Source organism: Neofelis nebulosa, chromosome 16 (assembly GCF_028018385.1).
Source record: "Neofelis nebulosa isolate mNeoNeb1 chromosome 16, mNeoNeb1.pri, whole genome shotgun sequence".
NCBI classification, from domain to species: Eukaryota; Metazoa; Chordata; class Mammalia; order Carnivora; family Felidae; genus Neofelis; species Neofelis nebulosa.
This window is the reverse complement of record NC_080797.1, coordinates 31,651,180-31,676,367: the sequence shown is the minus strand read 5'-3', so window position 1 is coordinate 31,676,367 and position 25,188 is coordinate 31,651,180. Positions and strand designations below refer to the sequence as shown.

Sequence of the window (25,188 nt, the reverse complement as noted above, 5' to 3'; positions counted from 1 at the left end):
TCAGATTACATTCTGAGGAACCCGGGTTAGGACTTAAGCACATATCTGGATCGTGGGGCGGTAGGGTGGGCAGGGACGCGCGCGCGCGCACACACACACACACACACACACACACACACACACACACAATTCAACCCATAACACCATCTTTCAGTTTTAGATCAACAATCATTTATTAAACACCAACAGTGTATAAAACATCATGCTAGTAGGTTCCATTGAGTAGCTCCTGTGCTTTGGGGAGCCACAATCTTGTGGGGGAGAAGCTAGACATTCCAGTGGCAGCCATCAGCAAGGCACGGGGTTTTCTGGAGGCAAAATGGGACAGGCCATCATTCAGCCCAGAGGGCAGGCTGACACCAGACCTGCCCACTGAGCTGGATGAGCTCTGAGTGAGGCTGATGGGAGAAATTCAGACCAGAGGGCAGAATGCATGGCACTGGGCCATCCAGGCAGACAAGCAGGTGCAAGGAGCAAAGGTGAAAAGAAGAGCCTTGGTCTCTGGACCGGGGCCCGGAGCTTGGTGTACAGGTAGGAGCAGGACACGGCCATCTTTCACAGGGGACTTGATCATGAGATGTGGGAGTGATAAAGTCACCAGCTTTAGCAAGTGAAAATACAGAATGTCCTGTTGAATTTGACTTTTCAGATTAATGGCATATCGTTTTTAGTACTTCTCAAGTATTGCATGGAATATACTTCTACTGAAAGATTGCTCATCTTCTATTTTTTTTCTGGCAACCGTATGGGAGGGGGGACAGCACTGGGGCAGAGCTCATGTCAGAGACTTAAGGACAAAAGTCAGGTTATAAGGACAGGGGCACATTGGTGGGCCAGAAGAAAAGGAGGAGAGGGAACTGTACGACTCGGCAGCTTGTCCTAAAGTTAACGTGCCACCTTAACCCGAAGGCCAATCCAGTGGCCTGTCAGAACAACTTAAGTACTTCCTGCCTCAGGTAGGTTTGGCTCAGGAAGTGAAATGGATTAAAGGGGGCGGGGCTTGGGAAGATGAGAGGAGAGCAGATGAGTGTAGAACTGTCAATATTTCAAGGAATATGTGTGCTAAGGGTTGTGGTTGAAGCACAGAGCGTTGTAGAAAGGAGAGAGAAATTTTGCCTGGAAGAAATAGGGAAGATTTCCTGGAGAAGGCGGGGTTTGAGCTGGACCTTGGGAATAGTAGAAGTCCTACCTGCAGACACCCGCTGTGTCTTCGTCAGTTCAGGCTGCATAACAAAAAACACCATGCACAGGGTGGCTTCAACAAGAGACATTTATTTCTCACAGCTCTGGAGGCTGGGAAAGTCCAAGATCGAGGTAGCAGCCGCTTCAGTTCCTGGAGAAAAAGCCCTCCTCCTACTATGGCTTCATAGAACTGGGAAAAACAGAAAGCCAGCTCTGATCTCTTCTTATGAGGGCACTTATCCCATTGTGAGGGCCCCACCCTCATGACGTCATCTAAACCTCATCACCTCTCCAAGGCCCTCCCTCCAAATGCCATCACATTGGAGGTTAAGGTTTCAAATATAAATATGGGATGGTGAGGTGTGGGGGCGGGGGGGCAGTCCGGAGCATGCACACTCCAGGCCCAGTGGGTAAGTGACATTGCTGGATCCTGGAAGCTTGGAGGCCAGGTCATGGTGGCTTTGAATGTCATGTGAGGTCTGTATTTAACTCTCTACAGGAGGCCACGTTGTTCCTGGCTAGTTCACTTTGATTTTCCATCCTAAACATAGCACAGGTTTTCTGTCTGCCTTCCCAGTGACTGGGGGTCTGGGTTTCTCCCTCTGGCTGCAGTGGTCATTCTGAAGTTGCCTCCCTCCCCTTGCCTCACACTCAGCCAAGTTCTCACGGTCTCTGCCCCGACAGTTCGGGAGGAAGAGCCCGCTCTTCTCCCTGACTCCAGGCTCTGCTCCCTGGATTTACGACAGATGCTTTCAATTGTCTTCATCCTTTTTTTCCTGTTTTAAATGCTTTTCCGTTGGCCTTTTTGTCCCCCGATCCTTTCACCCTAAATACCTCTTCTTGATGTCGTTTCAAGCCCGTATTTCCTGTCTGTGCCCAACGTTTTGCCCAGAGCAAAACTTCTCCAATGCCTGACTCTCAGCTGGGATCACCACACCCTGCCCTCCCTACCCTCCGGGGAGACACAGGGGCTCCTAATACTCTAGACCGCTCTCTGTTCTCATAGGATTAGCCCAGAGCAATGTTCATCTATTCCTAGGATCCCCTAGGTCCTCTATCTGACTGTCCAGCTTATTACTGAGACCTCATGCTGCCCTCATTTGTGACAAAACCCAGACAAGAGAACTTTCTATTTAGGGTCATGTAAGGCTTCAACATTATCACAGTGATCAAAACATAAAAGCTTTTTCATCACTGTGTATGACTGAGTCGTTAGGATTACGTGGAAATGCCATGTGCCCAGGAAGTGGAAAAAATATCTTTAGCTTGGTTATAGGAAAAAGTCTTAATTACACAGTAAACAAAGCCTAACACGATGACAATTTTCCAGAGGACGGACTATCTAGCCCGTTCTTCAAAACCTGCCGGTTCTTCTGTAGTTTGTAAAGTCACAAAGGAAGGTGCCCGAAGAGACTGGCTGCCTTCCAAAGTCACTGATTTTGTTTCTCTTGAGCTAAAAAAAGGCGACACTGGACTACGAACATAGCTCAGCCGCATCAGTTCAGCCTTGGTCGTGATAAAGGGGAAAAAGTTTTTTCTCATTTGTACGAATTTGAAAACTGAAGCTTACAGTAATTTGATAGTGGTGACCCAGATACACAGTTACTATATATATTTGGGGGCCATGACCATCCCACTCCACCAAAATATCTTTTTTTTATTATTATTTATTTAAAGATTTTAGCTTTTTAAAGTAGGCTCCACACCCAGTGCAGAACCTGAACTCACAACCCCGAGACCAGGAGCTGCCTGCTCTACCGACTGAGCCAGCCAGGCTCCCCTCCGCTAAAATATCTTTCAGTAAGAATTCACAGAAGAAGCCATGGCAGATGGGAAGCCCCTTTGTACTGGTGAGAATGGCTTCTGTTGCCCAAGATGCAGAGGCGGTGAGCTGTCCCGTGTTCCTCCACATTGTCGTTATTTCGTTGAAAAAGGTGGACAAGGTAAATTATAACAGACCGGGGAGAAGGAGATGACTCTTGAATGAATAGCTCAAATGGTGTTGAGCCACAATGAGAGATGGGGTTGTCTGGGGTTGGTTCAGACCAGCCAGGGTAGAGAGTCGAGCCTGCTCACCGTTGAGAACGTATCATGAGTCACCCGAGGTGAACTCGGGCCATCTTCCCGGGAGTGGCACGGGAGGCTGAGGTATTTTTCTGAAAGCAACTAACGGCTCTGGATAGGAACTTCCCTTGAAATCTTAGCCCCAGTAGATCCCCGATAATTGAAAGTGCTGATGGGTGCTTGTGTGTGCAGACCGATGATCTCCATGCCCATCAGGCTTTTCTTGAGCTCCCCATCCCCACCTTCCACTGAGTCCCAGCCAAGGGTAGTAGAAATCACCGAATTACATAACTAGGAAATAGGTGCCAGTACAGAGAAAATACACTCAACGCCTGAACGCTAGGATTAGTCTTATTCAGACGGACATGAGAGTACAATCTGGCCATCTCAACTAAGCTAAGAGAATGATGGTCCTTAAGTGTTCCTTCTCTGGAGTCATGGAGACAAGGGTAGGGATGGGGGTTAGATAGTTAGGAAATAACTTTTATCTCCACGTCGCAATTAACCCTGAATATCCAGGGCAGAAGGTAATCGTGGTGATCAAAAAGAAATAGTCTTCCAGTTGGGGGCGCAGATGAGCAAGGCAGCAATTAGCCACAGGCTGGAGGAGGACCCTCCCAGAAGAAGAGGAGAAAAAAGTCAGTGGAGACATAGGTCATGACACAGGTCATAGACCATAAATAGTTGAGAGTCAGAATAGCCAAGTTCAGAAATCTTCAGGGGTCAAGAGATTTTAGGTGGAAAAAGTCTAAAACCACTCATACCTATCATTAAATTGTGCACAGTCAGATAGGGAAGCACTGGGTTATGCAAAGCTACAAAGCTTAAGTTATTGCAGGACTTGTCAGAGGCTTCACTTTTCTGCCATACATTGTGAATCTTCACATGGGAGCTGCAGCACTTTCCACACTTATTTTCTCCTTGGGATCTTGGGTTTTGTAAGGACAGCCTTCTAAACCTTAAGGGAGCTCCAGAAACTTGTCTCAGGGTTAGAGCCATTATGCACCCACAAAGTAGGTCAGTGGATCAATTCTATTTCAGTAAATGTTGTTTTCTCTAAAATTTCAGTGAGTTAATATATTGCATAGTGATTACTGTTCCTCAAATACCAGCGGTTTGAAAGACTCCCAACAGTAATGACCTGTGAATTTCTTTCCAAACGGTGCCGCGTGACCCCACAGCAAAGGCAGCCCTGCACGGAGATGACAGTGATTTGTTTCCATTTCGAAAATGAACTGGTCATATAGGGGGTGGCGGGGGGACCTTATTCACAGACCTAGTCAGTTGGTGCCTGGTGACTCAGGATCCTTGGAAAAGCAGTGTTCTTTGACTGGTGGATCCCCTTTTCCATTTCCTCTGGCTGTTCCCAAGCTGTTCCTTGTACTTCAAAGAAAATTAATTCAGCCATCTTGGGGGAGAGGGCAGGCGAGAAAATGGGCTTCTCTACCATAACGTTAACATTTTGAAATTGTTTGCATTTAAAAAAAAATTTTTTTTTCAACGTTTTTTATTTATTTTTGGGACAGAGAGAGACAGAGCATGAACGGGGGAGGGTCAGAGAGAGAGGGAGACACAGAATCGGAAACAGGCTCCAGGCTCCGAGCCATCAGCCCAGAGCCTGACGCGGGGCTCGAACTCACGGACCGCGAGATCGTGACCTGGCTGAAGTCGGACGCTTAACCGACTACGCCACCCAGGCGCCCCTGTTTGCAGTTTTTTAAACACCGCTCAGAATGACTTTATATGGGTCAGTCATCAGAGAGAAAATACATGTTTCATGGAATCTTCCTTCTCTTTTGTTTTCTGTTTTCCACTTGTGGCACTGAAAATTGGATTTCTCTTCTCTGGTTTATTAGTACCTATGGAATTGTGTTCAGTGTATGTTGGGGAGGGAAGAATAGTACAACTGCACAGATTTCGTTGTGTAAAAATACAATAAATTGCCTAAATTTGGTGATTAAAATAAAGTGAGTGCAAAATTGCCCCCGTGTTTTTGACCCTCTACCCACTAAGATAATCTCAACTATGTGATATCTAACATCTTTTCAGTTCAGAATCTCAACATTGATCTTCTTTTTAAGAGTGAGTGAGATTTGTTTTTGTTTGTTTTTTTTTTTTAATATATTTTTAAATAAGGAATGTGCCTGGTTTGGTTCAGAGGGGTGGTTCTTACAGTTTTTAATTGAAAAGGCTTGTCATAAAGTTTGCTATGCAGCCTGTGTATTTGGGGAGTTCCTCTGAGTCTTTCCCATCTCTACTATTTACGTGTCATTCTTTTTCATTGGATGTGTTCTGCCTGTCTCTTTAAATCCCTGTCCTGCCTTCATTGTGTGTAGCTATCAGTATTCACAGGCACCTTCTGCTTATTTCTCCGTGACAGGTCCAGCTTTAGACTGTATGAGCCTGAATTTAGTTTCCCTGCTCGATTTTCGTAGAGGCGCCAGGAGCAAACCATGCCCCATTGAGAAAACATATTTTCATTCATGTCTTCGCTGCCTCTCCCTCCTGGCCTTGCTTCTCCTGCAAGATGCTGTTACTCAGCTTGTCAGAGGACAGAAGAGGCTCCTGAGATGAATGAACTAATGAATGAACAGAGAGCCTCAGTGTAGGGTGCAAGCTGCTGAGTAGCCTCGCAGAGGCTGGGGGCTGGAATACAGACAGATGTTTTCGGCGGGGGCTAGAATACAGACAGAAGTTTTCCATCCACTCGGTCCCGTCCTCTCGTCCTCCCCCACTTCTCTTTCAGGCCCCACTGTTCTTCTTGGCCACCCTTTTCTTCCTGTGCAGCATATATTAGGGAAGTCACTCAGACTCATTGTCATCGTTATCCTTTACATGCAATCCCTTTCTCCTTCTCTTTGCTTTAAAATTCTTCTTCTTGGGGCGCCTGGGTGGCTCAGTGGGTTAAGCGTCTGACCTCAGCCCAGGTCATGATCTCGCGGTTCTTGAGTTCGAGCCCCGCGTTGGGCTCTGTGCTGACAGCTCGGAGCCTGGAGCCTGCTTCTGATTCTGTGTCTCCCTCTCTCTCTCTGCCCTTGCTCCGCTCGTGCTCTGTTGCTCTCAATGTAAGAATAAACATTAAAAAAAAATAATTTAAAATTCTCTTCTTCTTCTTCTTCTTCTTCTTCTTCTTCTTCTTCTTTCTTCTTCTTCTTCTTCTTCTTCTTCTTCTTCTTCTTCTTCTTCTTCTTCTTCTTCTTCTTCTTCTTCTTTCTTCTTCTTTCTTCTTCTTCTTCTTCTTCTTCTTCTTCTTCTTCTTCTTCTTCTTCTTTCTTCTTTCTTCTTCTTCTTCTTCCTTCTTCTTCTTCTTCTTCTTCTTCTTCTTCTTCTTCTTCTTCTCTCCTTCATCTTCTTCTTCTTCTTCTTCTTCTTTCTTCTTCTTCTTCTTCTTCTTCTTCTTCTTCTTCTTCTTCTTCTTCTTCTTCTCTCCTTCATCATCTTCTTCTTTCTTCTTTCTTCTTCTTCTTCTTCTTCTTCTTCTTCTTCTTCTTCTTCTTCTTCTTCTTCCTCCTCCTCCTCCTCCTCCTCCTCCTCCTCCACCTGGGTTCCTCTTCTCAGTTTTCTGGAACTGTCATTGCAGTTTATTTTCCCAATCACCCCATTGCATTGCCACCCACCCTATCTAGGTGTAAAGTCATACATGGCCCTCGGAACCCAAGAACCCAGTGGAAGCCCGGATAGCTCCCCTTCCTTCCTATGCACCTTTGCCTGCATGATGACTGCAATTCTGAGTAGATGGGAGGGACAGCTGGACATACGCCTTCTTGAAATTGGTGTGTGTGTATGTGAAGGATCTCTGCCTAATAGAGGAGTTTGTATATGTGACTGTGTGTGTATGTGTGTGCAAAACACTTTACAATTATGGGGCAAAATTTCAAATTGGAAGAGTAAAACTTCCTCATGAAGAGTAAAGGAAGGGGCGCCTGGATGGCTCAGTCGGTTGAGCATCCAACTCTTGATTTTGGCTCTGCTCGTGCTCCCAGGGTCAAGGGATCAAGCCCCACGTCGGGCTATGTGCTGATCCTGGAATCTGCTTGGGATGCTCTCTCTCTCTCTTTCTCTCTGCCCCTCTCCTGCTCACGTGCAACCATGTGCGCTCGCTGTCTCTCACTCTCTAAAATTAATGAATTAATTAATAATTTAAAAAAACAAAGAAAAGTATTTAAAAACAGAGTAAAGGAAGTTGAGAGGTACTTTAAGATCTAGATATCTATCAGCTGCCTTTACGTACAGATTGACCACCCATAGTCTCCTAGTTTACAAACAACACAGGCTGCAGCCCCAGAGTCCAAAAAGACAGTAAATCCTAAATTCTAGACTTGATCTCATGAGCCCTGTGGCACATTCTCGTGTAGGTCTCCTGCTGGTGAAACTTGAAAACATTGGCAGATTCATTTTTGTTAATGATCCCATCTCAGGCTGAAATACCCTGTACAGCTTTGGAGTACATTTAATATGATAATATAGAATACAGTACCAGAGAATCAATGTCTTCAGGGGAATTCCATTAGAGAGAAGGTCAAGTCTATATTGAGTTTAATGTTCATGGATAGCAGGAGGACCTGTGTGCACGGAGACAGAACAAGATGGCCGGAGAGGAATGCATTGAGTTCCGGATAAAAGCTAAAAGGAAATGATCTTTTGAAAGCCTATAAACACTTCATCTACCCCATGCCAGCTTCTCAAGTCTTCCATTTCACAGTCTTGTCTTTGAGCCTCCTTGGAAGGTTTGTGCTCAGACGTGGAAGGATTCCGGCTGGTAACCGGCAATAACCGGCACTGCTCTTGAGCTCAATCGTTGGTTCTCAAACTTTGCTTGTCTTGGTCCAGGAGGTTCCATGGACATGCCTCACCAGCCACCATGTCCCTACATAATGCTTTATTTGTAGAAAGAACCTAGTGCCATTTAAAGAGCGGTGTGAACTCCAGGACTGTATCATCCCTGAGATCCTTCCTCATCCATGAACAAGTATGATGGATGAGATGGGGACCACTTGAAGTGGCAATTTCCCAAACTTCCTTCACTTACACCTCCTCCATCTACTCAACCATGCTCTTTATAATATGCTCCCCTTTAGGTTAAAGGGGACTAAAATGAAGAGAATTTCTGGAATACCTTGCGATTTCCATTAGATCCCATATAGTTCCTTTGGGATCTCATTGACATATTTATTTACTTTTTTACCGCTTTGAATTTTTCTTTCCTACTGAAAAAGTAGATGTTTATTGTCAAATGCAAGCATTATAAAAATGTATATCAGGGGGCGCCTGGGTGCTCCCCGGCTCAGTCGGTTGAGGGTCTGACTTCGGCTGATGTCATGATCTCGCCATTTGAGGGAGTTCGGGCCCCACATCAGGCTCTGTGCTGACAGGTCAGAGCCTGGAGCCTGCTTTGGATTCTGTGTCTCCCTCTCTCTTGCCCACCCCCCACTTACACTCTGTCTCTCTCTCTTTCAAAAATAAATATTAAAAAAATTAAAACATAGAAATATAAAAATGTATATGAGGGCAGATAAAAGGGGCTTATGATTTCTGCTGATCTCCTCCATGAGAATATTTTGGTGTCTGTTTCTCCACGTTTTCTGTGCATATACTAACATGCTTTTTTTTTTAGCATGTTTTTGTTTTCTTTTTACAAAAATGGATCGTCCTGTTTTACACTTTACATTTTAATGGCTTTAGAGTTCACCGTAATGTACTTAACCAACCCTCTGTTGGTGGTCTTTGGATTGTTTCCGTGTCTTTTATAAAAGTAGATGTTTATCGTAAAATACAACAGCAATGCGATAATGTTTTTTTTCTTCGTAATATTTTGTACACTTGAGAATTTATGCCCTTCCTTGAGTCCTGAGCGGGGTTTTGAAAGCCCTTCACAGCGGTAGTCAACTTAAGCCATCATATTTAAAATCAATTTTTGAAAATGATTGTATTTGAAAGGTACTAGGATATTTTGGCATTTGAAGGGATAGCACTGTGAATTTCTTCAATGAATAATTATTTCCCCAGTTTATCTTTCTTTTATTTTTAACGTTTATTTATTTATTTATTTATTTATTTTGAGAGGGGGCGGGGAGGAGCAGAGAGAGAGGAAGAGAGAGATTCCAAAGCAGGCTCTGCGCTGACAGCACAGAGCCCAATGCAGGGCTCAATCCCACAATCTGTGAGATTGTGCCCTGCGCTGAAATCCAGAGTCGGACACTTAACCGGCTGAGCCACCCGGGCGCCCCTCAATTTATCTTTTGAGTAAACAGTTATTTTCTTCTTCGGGCTTGTTTGAAGTAGGACACATCTATCATTTGGCAGATGTACACACACACACACATTTTCTTTGTTCTCGGGGGCCACAGGACAAACTGAAAAGCAAAGCCTCTGCCTTAGTCACCATCACCCCTGACCGAGTGCTCAACTCCACTCGAAGCACTCGTGTGCTTTCCCAGTGCTCAAGAGGCAGCAGAATGTAGGGTCACAAGCACGAACTTCCTTGCCTGACAGCTTGCGCTGAATCTCAGCTCCATCATGTAAATGTTCCGTGATTTGGGGCATATGACTTAACCTTTCCGTGCCTTTGTTTCTTATCTGTAAAATGGGGGTAATGATAGTACATCCCTCATCGAGTTGTACGCGGGTGAAGGGTTAATAACAGAATTATTATAGATCAAATACTTGGAATAATGCCATATCATGGTCACCATTACCTCAGTGTTGGGTCATGTCTGTCTCAGCATGGGCATAAAGCAGGCTGACTTTGGTTACCCTGCATCATCATTTTGACCCAAAGATATACCAAAACTTCCCAAGGTGAAGAAACACCTGGGCAGTAAGTAATAAATGTTGGAAAGGATATAGACAACCTGGAACCCTCCTATCGGGAATGTAAAATGGTGCAGTCGATTTGGAAAACCACCTGACAGTTCCTCAAAAGGTTAAACGGAGGGGTGGCTGGGTGGCTCAGTTGGTTGAGCATATATGACTTTGGCTGAGGTCATGATCTCACAGTTCCTGGGTTCGAGCCCCACCCTGAGCTCCGCACTTACAATGCAGAGTCTGCTTGGGATTCCCTCTCTCTCTCTCTCTCTCTCTCTCTCTCTCTCTCTCTCTCTCTCCCCCCCATCTCTCTCCCATCTCTCTGCCCCTCCCCCACGGCACGAGTTCTCTCTCTCTCTTACTCTCTCAAAAATAAATAAATAAAGATTAAAATTTTTTAAAAAGAACTATACTGTGAGAGAGAATATGATTTTCACTTTCCTTTGTAAACTGATGTAGGGGGGGATTACTACCCTTTAGCTCATGGTTTTCATGGGTGCTGTGGGCTTCTATAGCATGACAGGAATGGCGATCCTCTACCTGAATGGCGCTCATTCTTCCAGAAGTTTTGTCACCGCACGCTTCTGAAGGGCAGCCCCCTGGAGAGCCTCAGACTTGACTCCCCTGCCTGGGTCTCTGCAGCCACCATTTGCTCTCTCTGTGCACGTGTGGGGACTGCAGAAAGGGTTTTCAGCACCACCCAGAAGCTAACTATGAAATTCCCATGGGCTTGCCCCTTTCTCTTTAAGACTTGCTTACATTTAGTTTTCTTCTCGTAAGTGTTTCTGATTGCCATAGCAACCCTAATCAATCACTGGACTAAAAATAGCCCTTTCATTTTTCCAAAGCATGTCTGTAGTGAATTGAAAATTCAGCCCTGCCGTGCATTTTGCATAGGCTGCTTTCGTTTCCCGACACTGAACCTGGGAGTTGCTTGGTCTGGAAAATTATTCTTGCAGAAGCCGAGGGAGGCACTTTGCTTGTTTTTCCTGGCATTCTTTTTCCCCAACTGCAGATTCTCTCGTCACTTCCAAAAGATACAAGCACATGCGTTCAAATGTTCGACAAAGAACCATCACTTTCCTGCACATTCAGCTTTAGGTGCTAGAGATTTCACAGGTACCCGGCGATCTCCTTGGCTGCCGTTGCGTTAGGAAGGCAAATGAAAGATGTGTAGATACTGGGTACAAAGGAAGCTTGGTCACAGCGGGAGCAGATGACAGCAGCCCTACTGAGACTCTTCTGGCTCCGGAGGATCTAAGCTAGCAAATCAAAGTAGAGATGACGGCAGAACTCCGCCTCGTTTCTCTGATTTCTCCGTGACCCTGCTACTATTTTTACGGGGTTAGGGGCAAAACAGACCCTGGGTGTAAGAAGGTGAATATTTGTTGCAGTTCTCCTGGCCAAGCTGTTTTTCTTCTAGTCAAGAAGAGAAAGGGAGAAAGAGTTTTCGTGAGAACGAAGATTCCAGATCTTGAAAGGGCCCAGGAGAGGAAGGAGAGCAGGGAGGGGCTGAAATGACTCATGGTGTCCCCCAGGCTCCAAGGGGATTAGGGCATTTTATTGCCTGTCTCCCTGCCTCATCTTACTACCCTAGAGTAACTGCCCCAGTCTTCAGCCTGTAAGCAGGGTCATCTCGTGGGGCCCCCGGGGCTCCCAAATGCTGTTTTGTGATGCTATTTTTCAACTCGTCTGAACCTCAGTTTTTGTAACAAGGCTGAGTGAACGCGCAGGCGTAGAGGCTTTACATCTAGGAAAGAAGAGAGTCCACGGGGATCCCGGTAGTGTTCTTGTTTCCCTGCCTGAAGCTGGCAGGGGGTCGAGGGAAGCAGAGGAGAGGTCAGGGGATCGAGCCCCTGCTCAGAGGCAGGAGCTCCCAGGCTTTCAGGAAAAGGAGGACACTGTGGGCACGGACGATAGGACGCGTCCTCAACAACAGAGCGGGTCCGGCGGCAGAGCGAGGCGGAAAAAGCCCAAACCCGCTCTGTGGCATGGCCACCGCCCACGTCGTGGGAAGGACCAATCAAGTGTCCTTTTCTTGCACCGCACCCACAAGCCCACAGCCTCCCAGCGTGTCCATGCACCTATGCAGCAGCGGAGGATCTCCCCACCCAGTTTATTTTCTCCCCATGGAGCCTGTGGGATCTCGTGAGGACCGGTACAGTGGGACGGGCCAGCACCTGAGGACCTGTCCTGCCAGACACTGCATGGCCCTTTGTTAGATCATTCAGTCTTCACCCCACGGTGCTGAGGTTGGTATCGTCTCCGTTTTATGGGTGAGAAAACGAAGACTCAAAGGGGACTAAGGAATTTACTCCGAATCACACGGTAACTTGTGAAAAAAGAAGCCGGGGCTCGAACTAACGTGCATCTCACTCGAAAATCTGTATTCCTTCTACTGTATTCTTGCTTCCTGTGGGGTCGTTGTGTCCTGCTCTCTCTGTGGTCATTGACAAAGCAGTTGACCTCACAGCCGGAGCTACTAAGTTCCAAGAGTACAGAGTCCCCGTTTCCTGGGACCTATTCACGCTTCAACTTGAGTGATCTTTTACTCAGATGAAAGCCGGATGGGTGATTTGAAAGGGAAGCAGTGGTTGGATTCTTGAGGTTGGGTGTTGTGTTGGCTTTTCTATCGTCACATATCAAATTTCCCACAAACGTAGCAACTTTAAACAACACGCATTTACGGCCTCAGAGTGTCTCCTGGGCGCAGGTTGGCAGGGTCCTGGCTCAGAGCCTCACTCGGCTGGGCTCCAATCTCATCTGAGGCTCAGGGTCCTCTTCCAAGCTCACTAGTTTTTTGGCAAGTATCAGTTCCTTGCTGTTGTAGGACTGAAGTCTGCTTTTCTCGTTGGCTGGTCTCCCAAGGTCTCTCTCTCTCTCTTGGCTCCTGGAGGGTTCCCTTGGGCTCTGACCACATGGTCCTCTCCCCTCATGGCTTCTCACTTCTTCAAGAGCAGCCAGAATCTCTGCTTCTTCAAAACAGAAGTCTTATGTAAGGTGCACCAACTGATCACCTTGGTAATCCGATCAGAGGGGCTCCTACCCTATGGTGCTCACAGGTGTTGCCCACACTTGAGGGGAAGGAACTGTGCCAGGTGTGTATATCAAGGGCTGGGAATCTTGGGGGCCATCCGAGCATTCTATCTGGCGGGAGGGTTTTAGTCTTTCCTTCAGGTTGTCCTTCATGTTGGGTCATGGGCCAGATGGGACTTGAAGTGTTCGCTGTTCCCAAGTGACTGTGCCCTAGAGAGCATAGGAGTCCTCCGAATCCCTTGACGCCTTCCAGGTTCAGCCAATGGGGGACGCTCCTGACGTCTCCCTTCCTGCAGCATGTTCCAGTTGGTTGTGTCTGGGTTCCCTTTTTTTTTTTTTTCCTGCTCCCACACTCCTGATCATTCCTTCAGTGTTATGGAATCCCCCTCCCCGATGGAAATGTGTCAGAATCTTTAGGGGATGTGACGTGTTTGGAGAAAGTCTAGGTTTGGAAGGTGGGGTACTCCACCTTGAGAAATGTGAGAGTGACCAGGTGAGATGGTATATTCCTAGCTGGAGCAAAGCCCTCCGTCACAGAAGCTTTGATGCCCGAATGACGGGGTGACTTACGCCATTCCTCGTGACAGCAGGGAGTGAGGAGGGGGTCTTCTTGATGGAACAGTGTTGCAGACTTATCTTCTGCCTGGTGAGGCGGACACCTGGCAGCTAATGGTGATGATGGACAAGGAGATAAGTGCTATGACACAGGTACAAACAGAACGCTACCCGCACACATGGGGTCAACATTCTGACATGGGATTTGAGATGGGCTGTGTAGGAGACTTCAGGCTGAGGGAACTGTAGGCAGGAAAAAAAACCAAAAAACAAACAAAAAAAACATGGCAGCCAGAAGTGTTCCAGGGAGTGGCGAGCACTCTTCTGTGGTGGACTATGGGAGGAATACAGGACAGAGATATAAAGAAAATTAGGATCGGATATAGAAGACTCTAGGTCTTGCCTTTAAGGGGGGAAGCTGAGCCAGCAGGATTTGGGGGTTCACTGGCCATGATGGGTGAGTGTAGTGTCCCTCACTACAATGGTGTCCCCTCAAAATTCGTGTCCACTGGAACCTCAGAACGTGACCTTTTTGGAAGTAGGTTCTTTGCAGATATAATTAGTTAAGGACCTCAAGGTGCAAGATGAAATCACACTAGATTTAAGATGGCCTGAATCTAGTAACTGGTGTCTTATAAAGAAAAGGAGAGGACACCCAGAGAGAAGAAGGTGATGTGAAGACACCGGTAGAGACTGGAGGGAGGCAACCACAAACCAGGGAGCCCCTGGGGCCACCAGAAGCTGGAAGAGGCAGGGAAGGGTTCTCCCTGGGGAGCCTTCCGAGGGAGGGCAGCATTGCCAACACCTTGATTTCAGACTTCTGGGCTCCAGAACGGAGCAGGTAAACTGCTGCGTTATACTACCCTGCTTGGACCAGTTTGTTACGGCAGCCCCAGGAATCTCCTACAGTGCAGAGAACATTCTAATTCAGTATGGACCTTTCAGTTTGGACCCTTGCTAGGGATGGCCGGCGGGCAGCTGCATACGTGAGAAAAGCAGGTGGGGTTAGACGTCAGCTTGGGAGGCAGCCGGATAACATGGTCTAGGAAAAGTGAGGGGCAGATGAGATTATTCCCCAGGGGAGAGGGTTTGGTACCAGAAAATAGGGCAGAGGACAAAATCCTAAGGGGACCCCTCCATTGAAGGGGTGGGGGAGGGAACGGAAGGCAGAGAAGGAACCGCTTTCCAGAAAGGTGGAATTCTTGACTCCTACCGAACAGGATAGAGAGTTCCTCAGGGTGTGGACGACGGGGAAGCGATGTTTGTTTGAAAAATTCTTTGATTCTCGGTTGTTTCCATACCCTGTTGCTCTGGTTGAGAAGAGGTGAGAGGCGAAAAAACAGCAGAGCATGGGCTACTTTTTTAATAGAGTTTGATGGGGGAGACAAAGAGAAATGGAATTAATTGTGGATGAAGGAAGGAACATCACCAAGGGTACTTTGATACTAGTTTTTTAGGAAGATGACACCTTTCATGATATTTTTAGGCTGCAGGAAGGAAGCAGGGAGAAGATGCAAGTAATCGACGGAACAAGTTTCCAGGGAAGAGACTTAAAATTTTTTGCTGTGCACCTGCTATGTGCCAGGCACTGTGCTGGGGGTTACTGGAATGATCTCAGTGATCTTCTCAGCACTCCTACAGAGTAGAGAAGGGTGGTCTCCATTCTGTTGCGAGGAAACTGAGGCCGGGAATGCCAAAATAATTTGCTCAAATCCATACATCTCAGATTTGAGCCTGGGTCTGCTGCCCTCACTGCCTCAGTCCTTGTCGTTGCATTGTTTTCCACTGGAATACAGAAAGCAACACCTTTGTCTGATTCACAAGGAATAAGAAGCAGCATATAGAAATAAGCAGATTAGCAGTGGAGGAGAGGGAAGTTGTTGGTGTTTCTACCACATGGTCTCGTTAAACTATGAATCAAGATTACTAGTTGCGAGGGAGGAAGAGGGAAGCCCGCAGACTTCTCTAGACCTGGGTGGTCTAGAGAAGGGAAGGGATTTATGACAACCTCAGTAGTGAGACACAGCAGGAAGCCAGCCAGGGAGAAAGAAGAACCTTGCTTAATCACCGAGGCTCTACTAGGATTAGTGGGCTGGGTCTTTAGGGAAGTTAACCTGTGTAGGGCAAGCAGAACTCGATGTCGAGATAGACTTCTAGCCGGAAAGTTTTTAGTGATCTTTCTGGAAATGCCCCAGGCCAGAGATCCTCCACATTCAGAGGCTGAGACACCAGCCTCTGGGGCTCTGAGAACCAGCCATCAGATAGCCCATGGAGATTATCAGTCCCGAACCGGTGCTATAGCGGAAGACCTTGACCAGCCCGGAGTTGACCTGTCCGATCCGGGTTTTCCCCGCTGCCTCACCGGAGCCAGGTGTGCTCCCTGCCTCTGGCAAGATTGCCATTCTGATATGAAAATAACCTAAGCCCTTGACTCAAAAATAACAGCATCTGCTAATTTGCATAAGAGTTTTGCATTTCGTATTTGGGTTGAATACCCGGATTCATTTGTTTGACCTTAGTTAAGTGGTTTACAGTTTCCACCGATAAAAACTCCTTGTGGGGTTCCACTCTGATGCACCCGGACCCAGCTCCCCACCCAAGACGGCTCTGTTCTCTCACCATCTGGCTCTATGCACGCATTAAGTTGATTCTCAGATGAATTATGGGTTAAAAAGGACTGATCAGTTTGCCAGAAGGCTTGACATTTTTAAAAGGGTCTTGGCAGGTGCATCTCTCCAGGTTCACATGTCAAGAGCTCTGCCCTGGGGCTCTGAGCCGCTCCGATTCCTCCAGGGCCTCGATTCATGAGGAGCAGCCCCTCCTTGGAACCCCCAGGGACAGAGGGTGTGAGGGCAGCAACTGTGGAGTGAGAGATTTGAGAGGAGACAGCAAAGAAGGTGTTAATGAATAATCTCAGAGCCTCATTCTCCATAAAGGCAATTACTGGGATTGGTTGTTTCTGTGTTTCCTTAGTCACGGTTCAGTTTGCTTGTTTCACTTGGATTGAGACAGATGAACGCCGAATGCACACAGTCACGTGATGTCAGAATTATCAATGGCACGTCCAAGGCCTCTGCCTTCCTGTACACATGCCACCGGGGTTCTCAGCTAGGCTGAAAGGGGATCCTGGACTTGGGGGGATGAAGCACGTGGGGTGAGGGGTTGGGGACTAACGGATTTTAGATAGTGCACTGTTTTCTCCCCATGCACGGGGTAATGAGGTGGTTTTCCAGTGCAAGCCCACATCTGCATCCCCTGGATGGCTTGTGAAACACAGATGCCCGGGCACCTTCCCTGGAGTTTCTGAGTCAGTGGGTACGGGGTTGGGCCCAAGAATTGGCATTTCTGACAGATACTGCTACAGGTGTGGAGACCCCACTTTGAGAACCAGCTTGGGGGCAGGGGTGATGAAAAGCAAGGACACTGGGACCAGGCCACTAGCCTTGTTATCTTGATGCTACTGTTTACGAGCTGTGTGATCATGGGCCGTTTACTTAACCTCTCTTTGCCTCCATTCCGTCGTCTCTAAAGCAGGGCTGATAACAGTAGTGTCTACTTCATGGCATAGTTAGGAGGAATAAATGAACGAGCACTTGGACGTACTGGTGCCTGATGTATACAATGTGTGCTCTGTGCACGTGGGGTAAATAAATGAAAGAGCCAGACTCAGGATTGTGAGCCTATCGGCAGGAGTCTCATTTCTCCGACACCTGCAGCTCCCAGTGGAGTTGCCGGGTCATTGTACCTATTAGGCCTTCAGTCCCATCTCTGGTGGCCGAGGAAGTCACTGGCCAGCTCAGTGCCAGCAGGAGGGAGGTTACGTCAACATCCATCAAAAGCCTCTTCTCAAGCCACCTTAACCCTTGAAGTCCACTTAATACACACAGTGTGGTTCAGTGATGCTGGGGTGGGAGGGCAGAGGGTTTGGGGGTTTTTCCCCCTCGTACTGGCAAAAAGGGGGGCTGCCTTTTACATCAAGCTCGCTGCAGCCAATTGCTGTCATTTGCTGAATGCCTCCTCTGCGCCCGGCACTTACACGACTTACACGCGTGATGACTTAACCCTCAAAAAGTCACTACTGGGTAATAGTTATTATCCCCATATTAATACTGCCGCGGCTCAGAAAAATTAAATGACTTGTCCAAACTCACATAGCTGTCCAGTCATAAATTCGAAACGAACAGCCAGGTGTGTCTGACTTCGGTAATCTGTTATCTTAAAGCTCTCCCATACTAACTACCTCCCTCGCTTTATGGGAATACTTACGTGAAGGTGAAGGCTGGGTCCCCAGCAGTGACAGCTTCTCGCCGCAGAGGTCAGCACCCCGGGACCGGACCTGCCTCTGTTTCAGGGGTTCGCTTTTCTAAAGCCTGTGGTAGGACTGACAGAACGTATTCTTTCTGGAAATGGACAACGTGCCTTCCATTGCTTGGTCGTTCTCTCCGGCCTGGCTTCTGGATGCGATCGTGTTCATGTTGCCAAAGGCGGCTTTTCTGTCCGAATTTGGATGTTGACCTGGTATCTTGACATTGCTGATGGAGAATGGTGCTCCCAACGTCATGGTCAGGAGAGCATCCGGCGGCTGTGCTGAGGGTGTAAAGAGAGGAAAAATGGTATGCTAATGAAACCTTCCTTTTTTTTCCCGTAGTGTTCCTTTCTGCCAAAATTCTCCATTCATATAGAAACCAAGTATGAAGACAACAAGGGAAGCAACGACCGCGTGAGTAGAGCCCCCATGGTTTTGGGGGTTTTTTGATAATTTATTGTCAAGTTGGCTAACATACTGTGTCTACAGTGTGCTCTTGGTTTTGGGGGGTAGATTCCCATGATTCTTCGCTTACATACAACACCCAGGGCTCATCCCAACAGGTGCCGCCCCCAATGCCCATCACCCATTTTCCCTGCCCCCCCCACCCCCTACCCCCATTAACCCTGAGTTTGTTCTCTGTTTAAGCGTCTCTTATGGTTTGCCCCCTCTCTGTTTGTAACTTATTTTTCCTTCCCTTCCCCTATGTCTTAAGTTTCTCAGATTCCACATGAGTGAAAACATGGTGTCTGTCTTTCTCTGACTGACTTATTTCACTTAACATAATACCCTCCAGTTCCATCCACATTGTCGCAAATGGCAGGATTTCATTCTTTTTGATTGCCGAGTAATACTCCATTGTATATATATACACCACGTCTTCTTTATCCATCAGTGGACATTTGTAGAACCCCCATTTTGTACTGTGCCCTCATCCGCTGGGCTCTCAGAGTCGCGGCACTTTTCACAGCCCCTTGGGTGGCCAGGCCCAGCGCCCAGCAGGAGGATCTGTACCTAGGACCCCAGACAAGTTCTGGCATTTGCTTTCTGGGGCCATTTCCCTGGGATTGCTCCCTGGAATTACTTTGCAGTCCCGCCTTTCTTCCCATCTTTATGTACTTTCCATGGGCCTCCGTGCGGAAATCTCTGTGGCCTGCAGTGGTTGTCACTGGCATTTGAGGGGGACGGTGGGGACCTTGAACTCCAGGATTCGGTTTCTGGTCATTGGATTGAGCATACGTCTTCTCAGTGACTGTTCACATTTACCTAGAAAAATGAATACAAGCAAATATATGTGCGCATGCTGTATATTTTTTCGGGACTATGCTTATATTCACATATATACACACATATCCCACATTAAAATCAGCGTACCCCTCCTGCAAAATACTTACCTTGTGGGACATTCTGACTCTTACTAGATCTCAGCCATGAAGTTGCTTAGTATTGCTGAGAATCCATCTTCTGACCTAGCATTTACGCCAGCCTCTTTCTGTTGGGGCAGTATAATTTTGAATTGCCTTCTCTTGGGGAGTGGATGTTTTGACCTGTCGAGAGCCTCACCCTGAGATTGGGCTGTGGGTTCCATCAGGATCCACTCAGGGAAGAGCCTGGATCGAGAAGCTACACGTCTTCTTCTACGTCATTTACGTGTTTTGCATTTGTGGAGAATGATGAAGACTGAGACCGGGTCATAATGGTCAAGAGAGAGTTTCCTGACTAGGTGATCCCTGTGGTGCCTTGACACAGCCAAGGGAATGCAAAACAGGATGCAGGAAGTTGTGGAGGTAACGGAGTGCCACGAGGCAAGATCTAAGGACTCCCAAGCATCAGCAACTTGAAATCTTTTATTCAGGTGAAAACCGTCGCTGAAAAGAACTAAGAAGCCCTTTAGAAAGAACAGCTTTGGCCAGGCCTACTCTATGGCTCTTTACATTGATATCTTCTAGAAATATCTTCTAGAAAGTTCCTGCCTGTGGCAGTAACAAATTCTTCTAGAAGGTGTAGGTGTTTTTGTGGGGAACACAGCTTGCCCTTTCAAGGTGGAATCTGCCTGGACAAAGCGTGAGTGGTTCCCAAGGGGCGTCACTCAAGAACTGCCTTTCACACCAGCTTGGTGTGGGAGGAAATTCATTTATTCACTCAGTCTTCAGCAAGGGCGTATCAAGCACCTTCTATTTATATGTCACTGTATGAATTGTATGCATGGTATTAAAAATGTAGGCTCAATTCTCAAACGTCAGGTACTCCTAGTTTAGCTGGGGCAAAAACCAACAGAGTAAATAATTTAAAATATAAGCACAATAATGGGCTTCCCTTCCTTCGGTGTAGAGAGCCACCACTGCTAAGCCCTGAGAGTGGAAGGAGCTGACAGAGCAGCATTCCGTAATGAGCCCTGTACAGTTGTCCCCCCCCATCGCTGGAGAGGAAAAATTCATTCCAAGATCCCCAGGGGATGCCTGAAACCACAGATAATACCGAACTGTATATATACTGGTTTTTTTCTTACATATATGTACCCATTATAAAGTTTAATTTATAAATTGGGCACAAATAAGAAATCAACAACCGCAGTAATAAAATAGAACAATATAACAATATTCTTTAGCTTTTACTAAAGCTAATAATAACTTTTATTATATGAATATGATCTCTCTCTCTCTCTCTCTCTCTCTCTCAAAATATCTGATTGTTCTCAGCCTTTTTGTGATGATGTGAGGTGATAAAACGCGTACGTGATGAGATGAAGCGAGTTGAATGATGTAGGCAGTGACATAACCATTAGGCCGCTATTGACCTTTTGGTGACAGGTCCAATGGAGGTTCATCTGCTTCCAGACCACGGGTGACCGTGGGTAACCGAAACCACGGAACGCGACATGCGGACAAGGGGATATTTACTATATTTGCAGGGACTGACTTGGCTTGTACCAGGTCACTTCAGCTTCCTAAACTAAGTTAAGAAACCTGGAGTTTATCAGGGGTCAGCAAACTACCTTTTTTGTCAATAAAGTTTTATTGGAACACAACCACACGCTCACTCATTTGTGTATCGTCTAAGCTGCTTTCATGCTACAACAGCAGAGTTTTATAATTGCAACAGAGCTCATGTGGCCCATCAAACCTAAACTATTTACTACTTGAAAAATGTTTGCTCACCCCTGATTGGAGGGACTCACATCAGAACAGCACCCAGCAGGGGCTCCTGGGTGGCTCAGTCGGTTGAACGTCCGACTTCGGCTCAGGTCACGATCTCGCGGTCTGTGAGTTCGAGCCCCGCGTCGGGCTCTGTGCTGACTGCTCAGAGCCTGGAGCCTGTTTCACATTCTGTGTCCCCTCTCTCTCTGACCCTCCCCCATTCATGCTCGGTCTCTCTCTGTCTCAAAAATAAATAAACATTAAAAAAAAAATTTTTTTTTAAAAAAGAACAGCACCCAGCAGATCTCAGAATTTGACCACTTGATAGATCTCACCATCTGTCCCAGCCAAATGCCCTCTCCAGAATTCCTGGAACTTGCCAGAGGAGAGAGGAATGCCACTGGCTGGGGTACCCTCCCCGCCATAAGTTCAGGATCTCCAATGGTTAGCGTCCCTTGGTGGTTGGTAACCTCAAGGGGAAAGTTTTGGACCATATCCCTGTCAGCGGCCTGAAATAAAAGGTGCTGTGGTGGCCAACTACATTAAAACCTCGATGTCTAAAATAATGTTACATCGTACTTAAACTTGTACCCTTGGTAAAATAATGACTTTTCTCTCTCTTTTTTTTCAATGTATATTTATTTATTTATTTTTTAACATTTTATTTATTTTTGAGACAGAGAGAGAGCATGAAGCCATCAGCACAGAGCCCGACGCGGGGCTCGAACTCACGGACCGCGAGATCGTGACCTGAGCCGAAGTCGGACGTTTAACCGACTGAGCCACCCAGGCGCCCCAAATGTTTATTTATTTTTGAGAGAGAGAGACAGAGAGACAGAGAGTGAGGAGGGGAAGGGCAGAGAGAGAGGGAGACACAGAATCCAAAGTAGGCTCCAGACTCTGAGCTGTCAGCACAGAGCCCGACGCGGGGCTCGAGCTCACAAACCGCAGGATCATGACCTGAGCCGAAGTCGGATGCTTAACCGACTGAGCCACTCAGGCGCCCCAATAATGACTTTTCTGATTGGAAAATTAATACATGGTTATTAAAACCTGGAAAATGCCAAAGGGTACCCCCCAAAAAAGGAAAAGAAAAGCCAGTAACTTTTCTGTAATTTAGAGATTACTGCTGATAGCACTTCATGTTCATGTTGCAGACCATGAATAAATGTATTTTTGACCAATTCCCCCCAATATTGAATCACTCAGTAGACTGTTTTTAACATGTCGTGATGTATCCTTCCCTATATGATTTAAAAAAATTTTTTTTTAATGTTTACTTATTTTTGAGAGAGAGAGAGAGCAAGCGAGTATGAGCGGGGTAGGGGCAGAGAGAGAGGAAGACACGGAATCCGAAGCAGCCTCCAGGCTCTGACCTGTCAGAGCCCGATGCGGGGCTCGAACCCGTGAACCATGAGATCATGACCTGGGCCGAGGTCAGACGCTGAACTGACTGAGCCACCCAGGCGCCCCTTCCCTGTATCATTTTTAATGGCTGCACTGTATTCCACACTTAAGTGTACTTGAAATGGGCTCGACCTTTTTGATGTTTCCACGTGGCTGAGGACCATCAGGAAACGGGTGATACAGAGCAGACGTGCCTGCACTGCGTTAAGCGGCACAATCTGAAAATCGGGTGGGGGAGAAATGTTTTCAAATATCTTTCAGTCTTTACAAACAAATTCTCCTGCCTTCTCTTTTCCTCTATGGCTCTGTCCTCATGCGCAGGCTCACCGTGATCCCCATGGGTTGATAGGACCAGCGTGATCTTCTGGTTTATTCTCTGCTGAATTCAAACAGTCAAGAAAAATGTGCACGGTTGTCATTTTATTATCTCGTATCCCTTTGTGGTAGGTGCTGAGTTCTTTTCACTCCTCTGGTAGGACTTTGAAATCCCAGGTTAGCCACCCTAAAGTCAGGACCCGGGATTGGCATCAGCATCATCTGTCCTTGTCCTCGGAGACCTGGGCCGGTCCACAAGGGAAGCGCTAAGCCCCCGGGCACTTGCATGCAGTCCTTGTCAACACAGTTTGCTGCCTCCAGGAGAAATGCCAGCTGTTGTCCCCTGGATTGCCGCCTCCTCCCCAGCCTGCTGACTGCCCGTGGGGTCCTGGGCTTCCTCTCTCTGTCATGGCGCCCAACTTGTCTAAGCCGCCACCCCAGCCTCTGCCTGGCTCCACTCCATAGATCCCCAGGTCTTGCTTTAGACCAGACAGGCCGACCCTGGCCTGATTAGACTTCTTTGCCCGTTCGCCTTCCTCCGATTTCCATATTCAACAGCAGCTGTTGGTCGCCAGCTGCTTCAAGGTTGGTCCCAGGGGGGCGGCAAAGGAAGACTTCATTGGTTTTCATTCAAAATGAAAACTTGTTCATGCTTCAAAATCAGGACGTGACAAATACATATTTATGTAATAATACTTAAACTGTTAAAGGATAGCTTTGTCCAGGGGTTCAAAGCTAGAGCCTTCGGCAGATGGTGTGCGCTGACATGTCCTTTTTCTGTCCGGGGAGCCGTACGGAGTTGTTGGTGGGAGGCATAGCTAGTTGCTAGAGAAAATAGCGGAGTCGTGGGCTATTTCTCTGGTCTCACTGCTTTGCCAAATTATTTAATAAACTCAGTGTATTTCTTTGCATCTTCTGAGCGTATAGTCTTATCGTTCCATCCTTCATATTGCTATCTGTACCCTGTTTCCTCCCCTACCTGCCAAAAACTTAATGAAATTGATGACAGACGATAAGAAGCAATAATTAAATTGAAAGACGCCAGTGATAATCATATTGATGAGTGATTGAATAGAGTACATGTTGCCATCCCATTATCAATTACCGTGCAAGTAATTTTTTTTACGTGTCCCGCTATCTAGTAAAAAAAAAGTAGTGGCATGACTAGCTATAAATATCTTCTCCTGCTTGTTAAAATAAAACGCGTATATTGATGATTGTGAAAACCCCGTAAATTGTGATTACATTCACCGGGGCACAGTGGGAAAGTTGTCTTAAATTGAGGCCCATTTATTTTATGCGCGTAATGATGAGACTTGTTTAGGTTTTAATTAGTGCTGGGGAGGCCAGCACCACGCCAGGGTAGGGATCTGTTGTTTGTCCGAGGCCATAAATCTAGGTCTGGGAGAGTCCCTGTGTAGCTGCCGCCGGGCGACTGTGGCTCAGTGGGGTTAATGGGGAGCCAGCCGCCGTGCCTTTACTTCCTCTTCCAGACAAAGTCAGCACCATTTAAAGCAGTGGCTCTCAACCTTAGCTGCACACTGGAGTCACCTGAGAAGTTTGAACAACAGCTCATGGCTGAGTTCCATCCCTCTGGGTTTCTGATTTTATTGGTCCTGGGCGCAGACTGGGTTAAGGCAGGTAAGACACATGAAGCATAGAACATGAGCCCTCTAGGAATGCCAAAGTCTCCCATCAGGAGTGTCTGCAGTTTTAGAGAATCTATCCATCCTCCAATTAAACCTGGTATGTTCTCTTGGGGTAAGATATGCAACCCCTCCCCCCACCCCATTTGAAGTCTAGACCAATGGTCGTCCGTGGTGGCCACGCATTAAAGTCACTTGGGGAAGCTTTAGCACTCACTGATGCCACTGTCCCATCCCTCCACGAGTCTGATTTCATTTGTCTGGAAAGGGGTCTGGGCATTGGGATTTGTAAAGCTCCCCCAGGTGAATCTAAGGTGTGTCCAAGCTGAGAAGTATAGATTTTAAAGGAAATATTAAGCGCTATTTAAAACCAACTGTGAACGCTTAGGAAATCAGGTTCTCCCAATTTCTTCGCTTCTTCACACCGCAGGAAACAGAACAGTTTACAAAAAGCGTGTTTATGTAACCACCGGCACCACCCACACACACAGTAAAAGGGCCTTAGGGCACCGTATTTATTCTTGTTTAGCCATTATTCCTCAGCAACAGGACTCCTCTGATCAGGTGGAAAGAATGTCCAGCTTAGTTCCTGGAAGAATGCGTCTATGTCCTTCACAGAGCTCTCCTCGGAGGTTGCCTAAAAGTGGTATGTGAATCTGTTTAGTTTCTGGTTCAGCTGTGTTATAATCAGAGAACACAAAGTCATTCCTTGTGAAACAAAAAGATCAGTATTGAA

The 25,188-nt window shown here is 46.9% G+C and overlaps 2 protein-coding genes across 4 annotated transcripts in view; both read left to right on the top strand.

Moving 5' to 3' along the window:
- Positions 1–20,975, top strand: part of LOC131497273 (cytoplasmic phosphatidylinositol transfer protein 1-like) — a 196,878-nt gene extending 175,903 nt beyond the window's left edge. For all 3 annotated transcript variants that reach the window (XM_058703454.1, XM_058703455.1, XM_058703453.1), the window contains exons 4-5: positions 18,290–18,361; positions 20,758–20,975. In XM_058703454.1, the coding sequence (XP_058559437.1) occupies positions 18,290–18,361; positions 20,758–20,805 (120 nt within the window). In that variant the 3' untranslated portion in view covers positions 20,806–20,975. The remainder of the gene's footprint in view (positions 1–18,289; positions 18,362–20,757) is intronic.
- The window catches only part of LOC131496951 (leucine-rich repeat-containing protein 37A3-like), a 220,111-nt gene that overhangs the window by 170,045 nt on the left and 24,878 nt on the right, over positions 1–25,188 (top strand). The window lies entirely within an intron of this gene.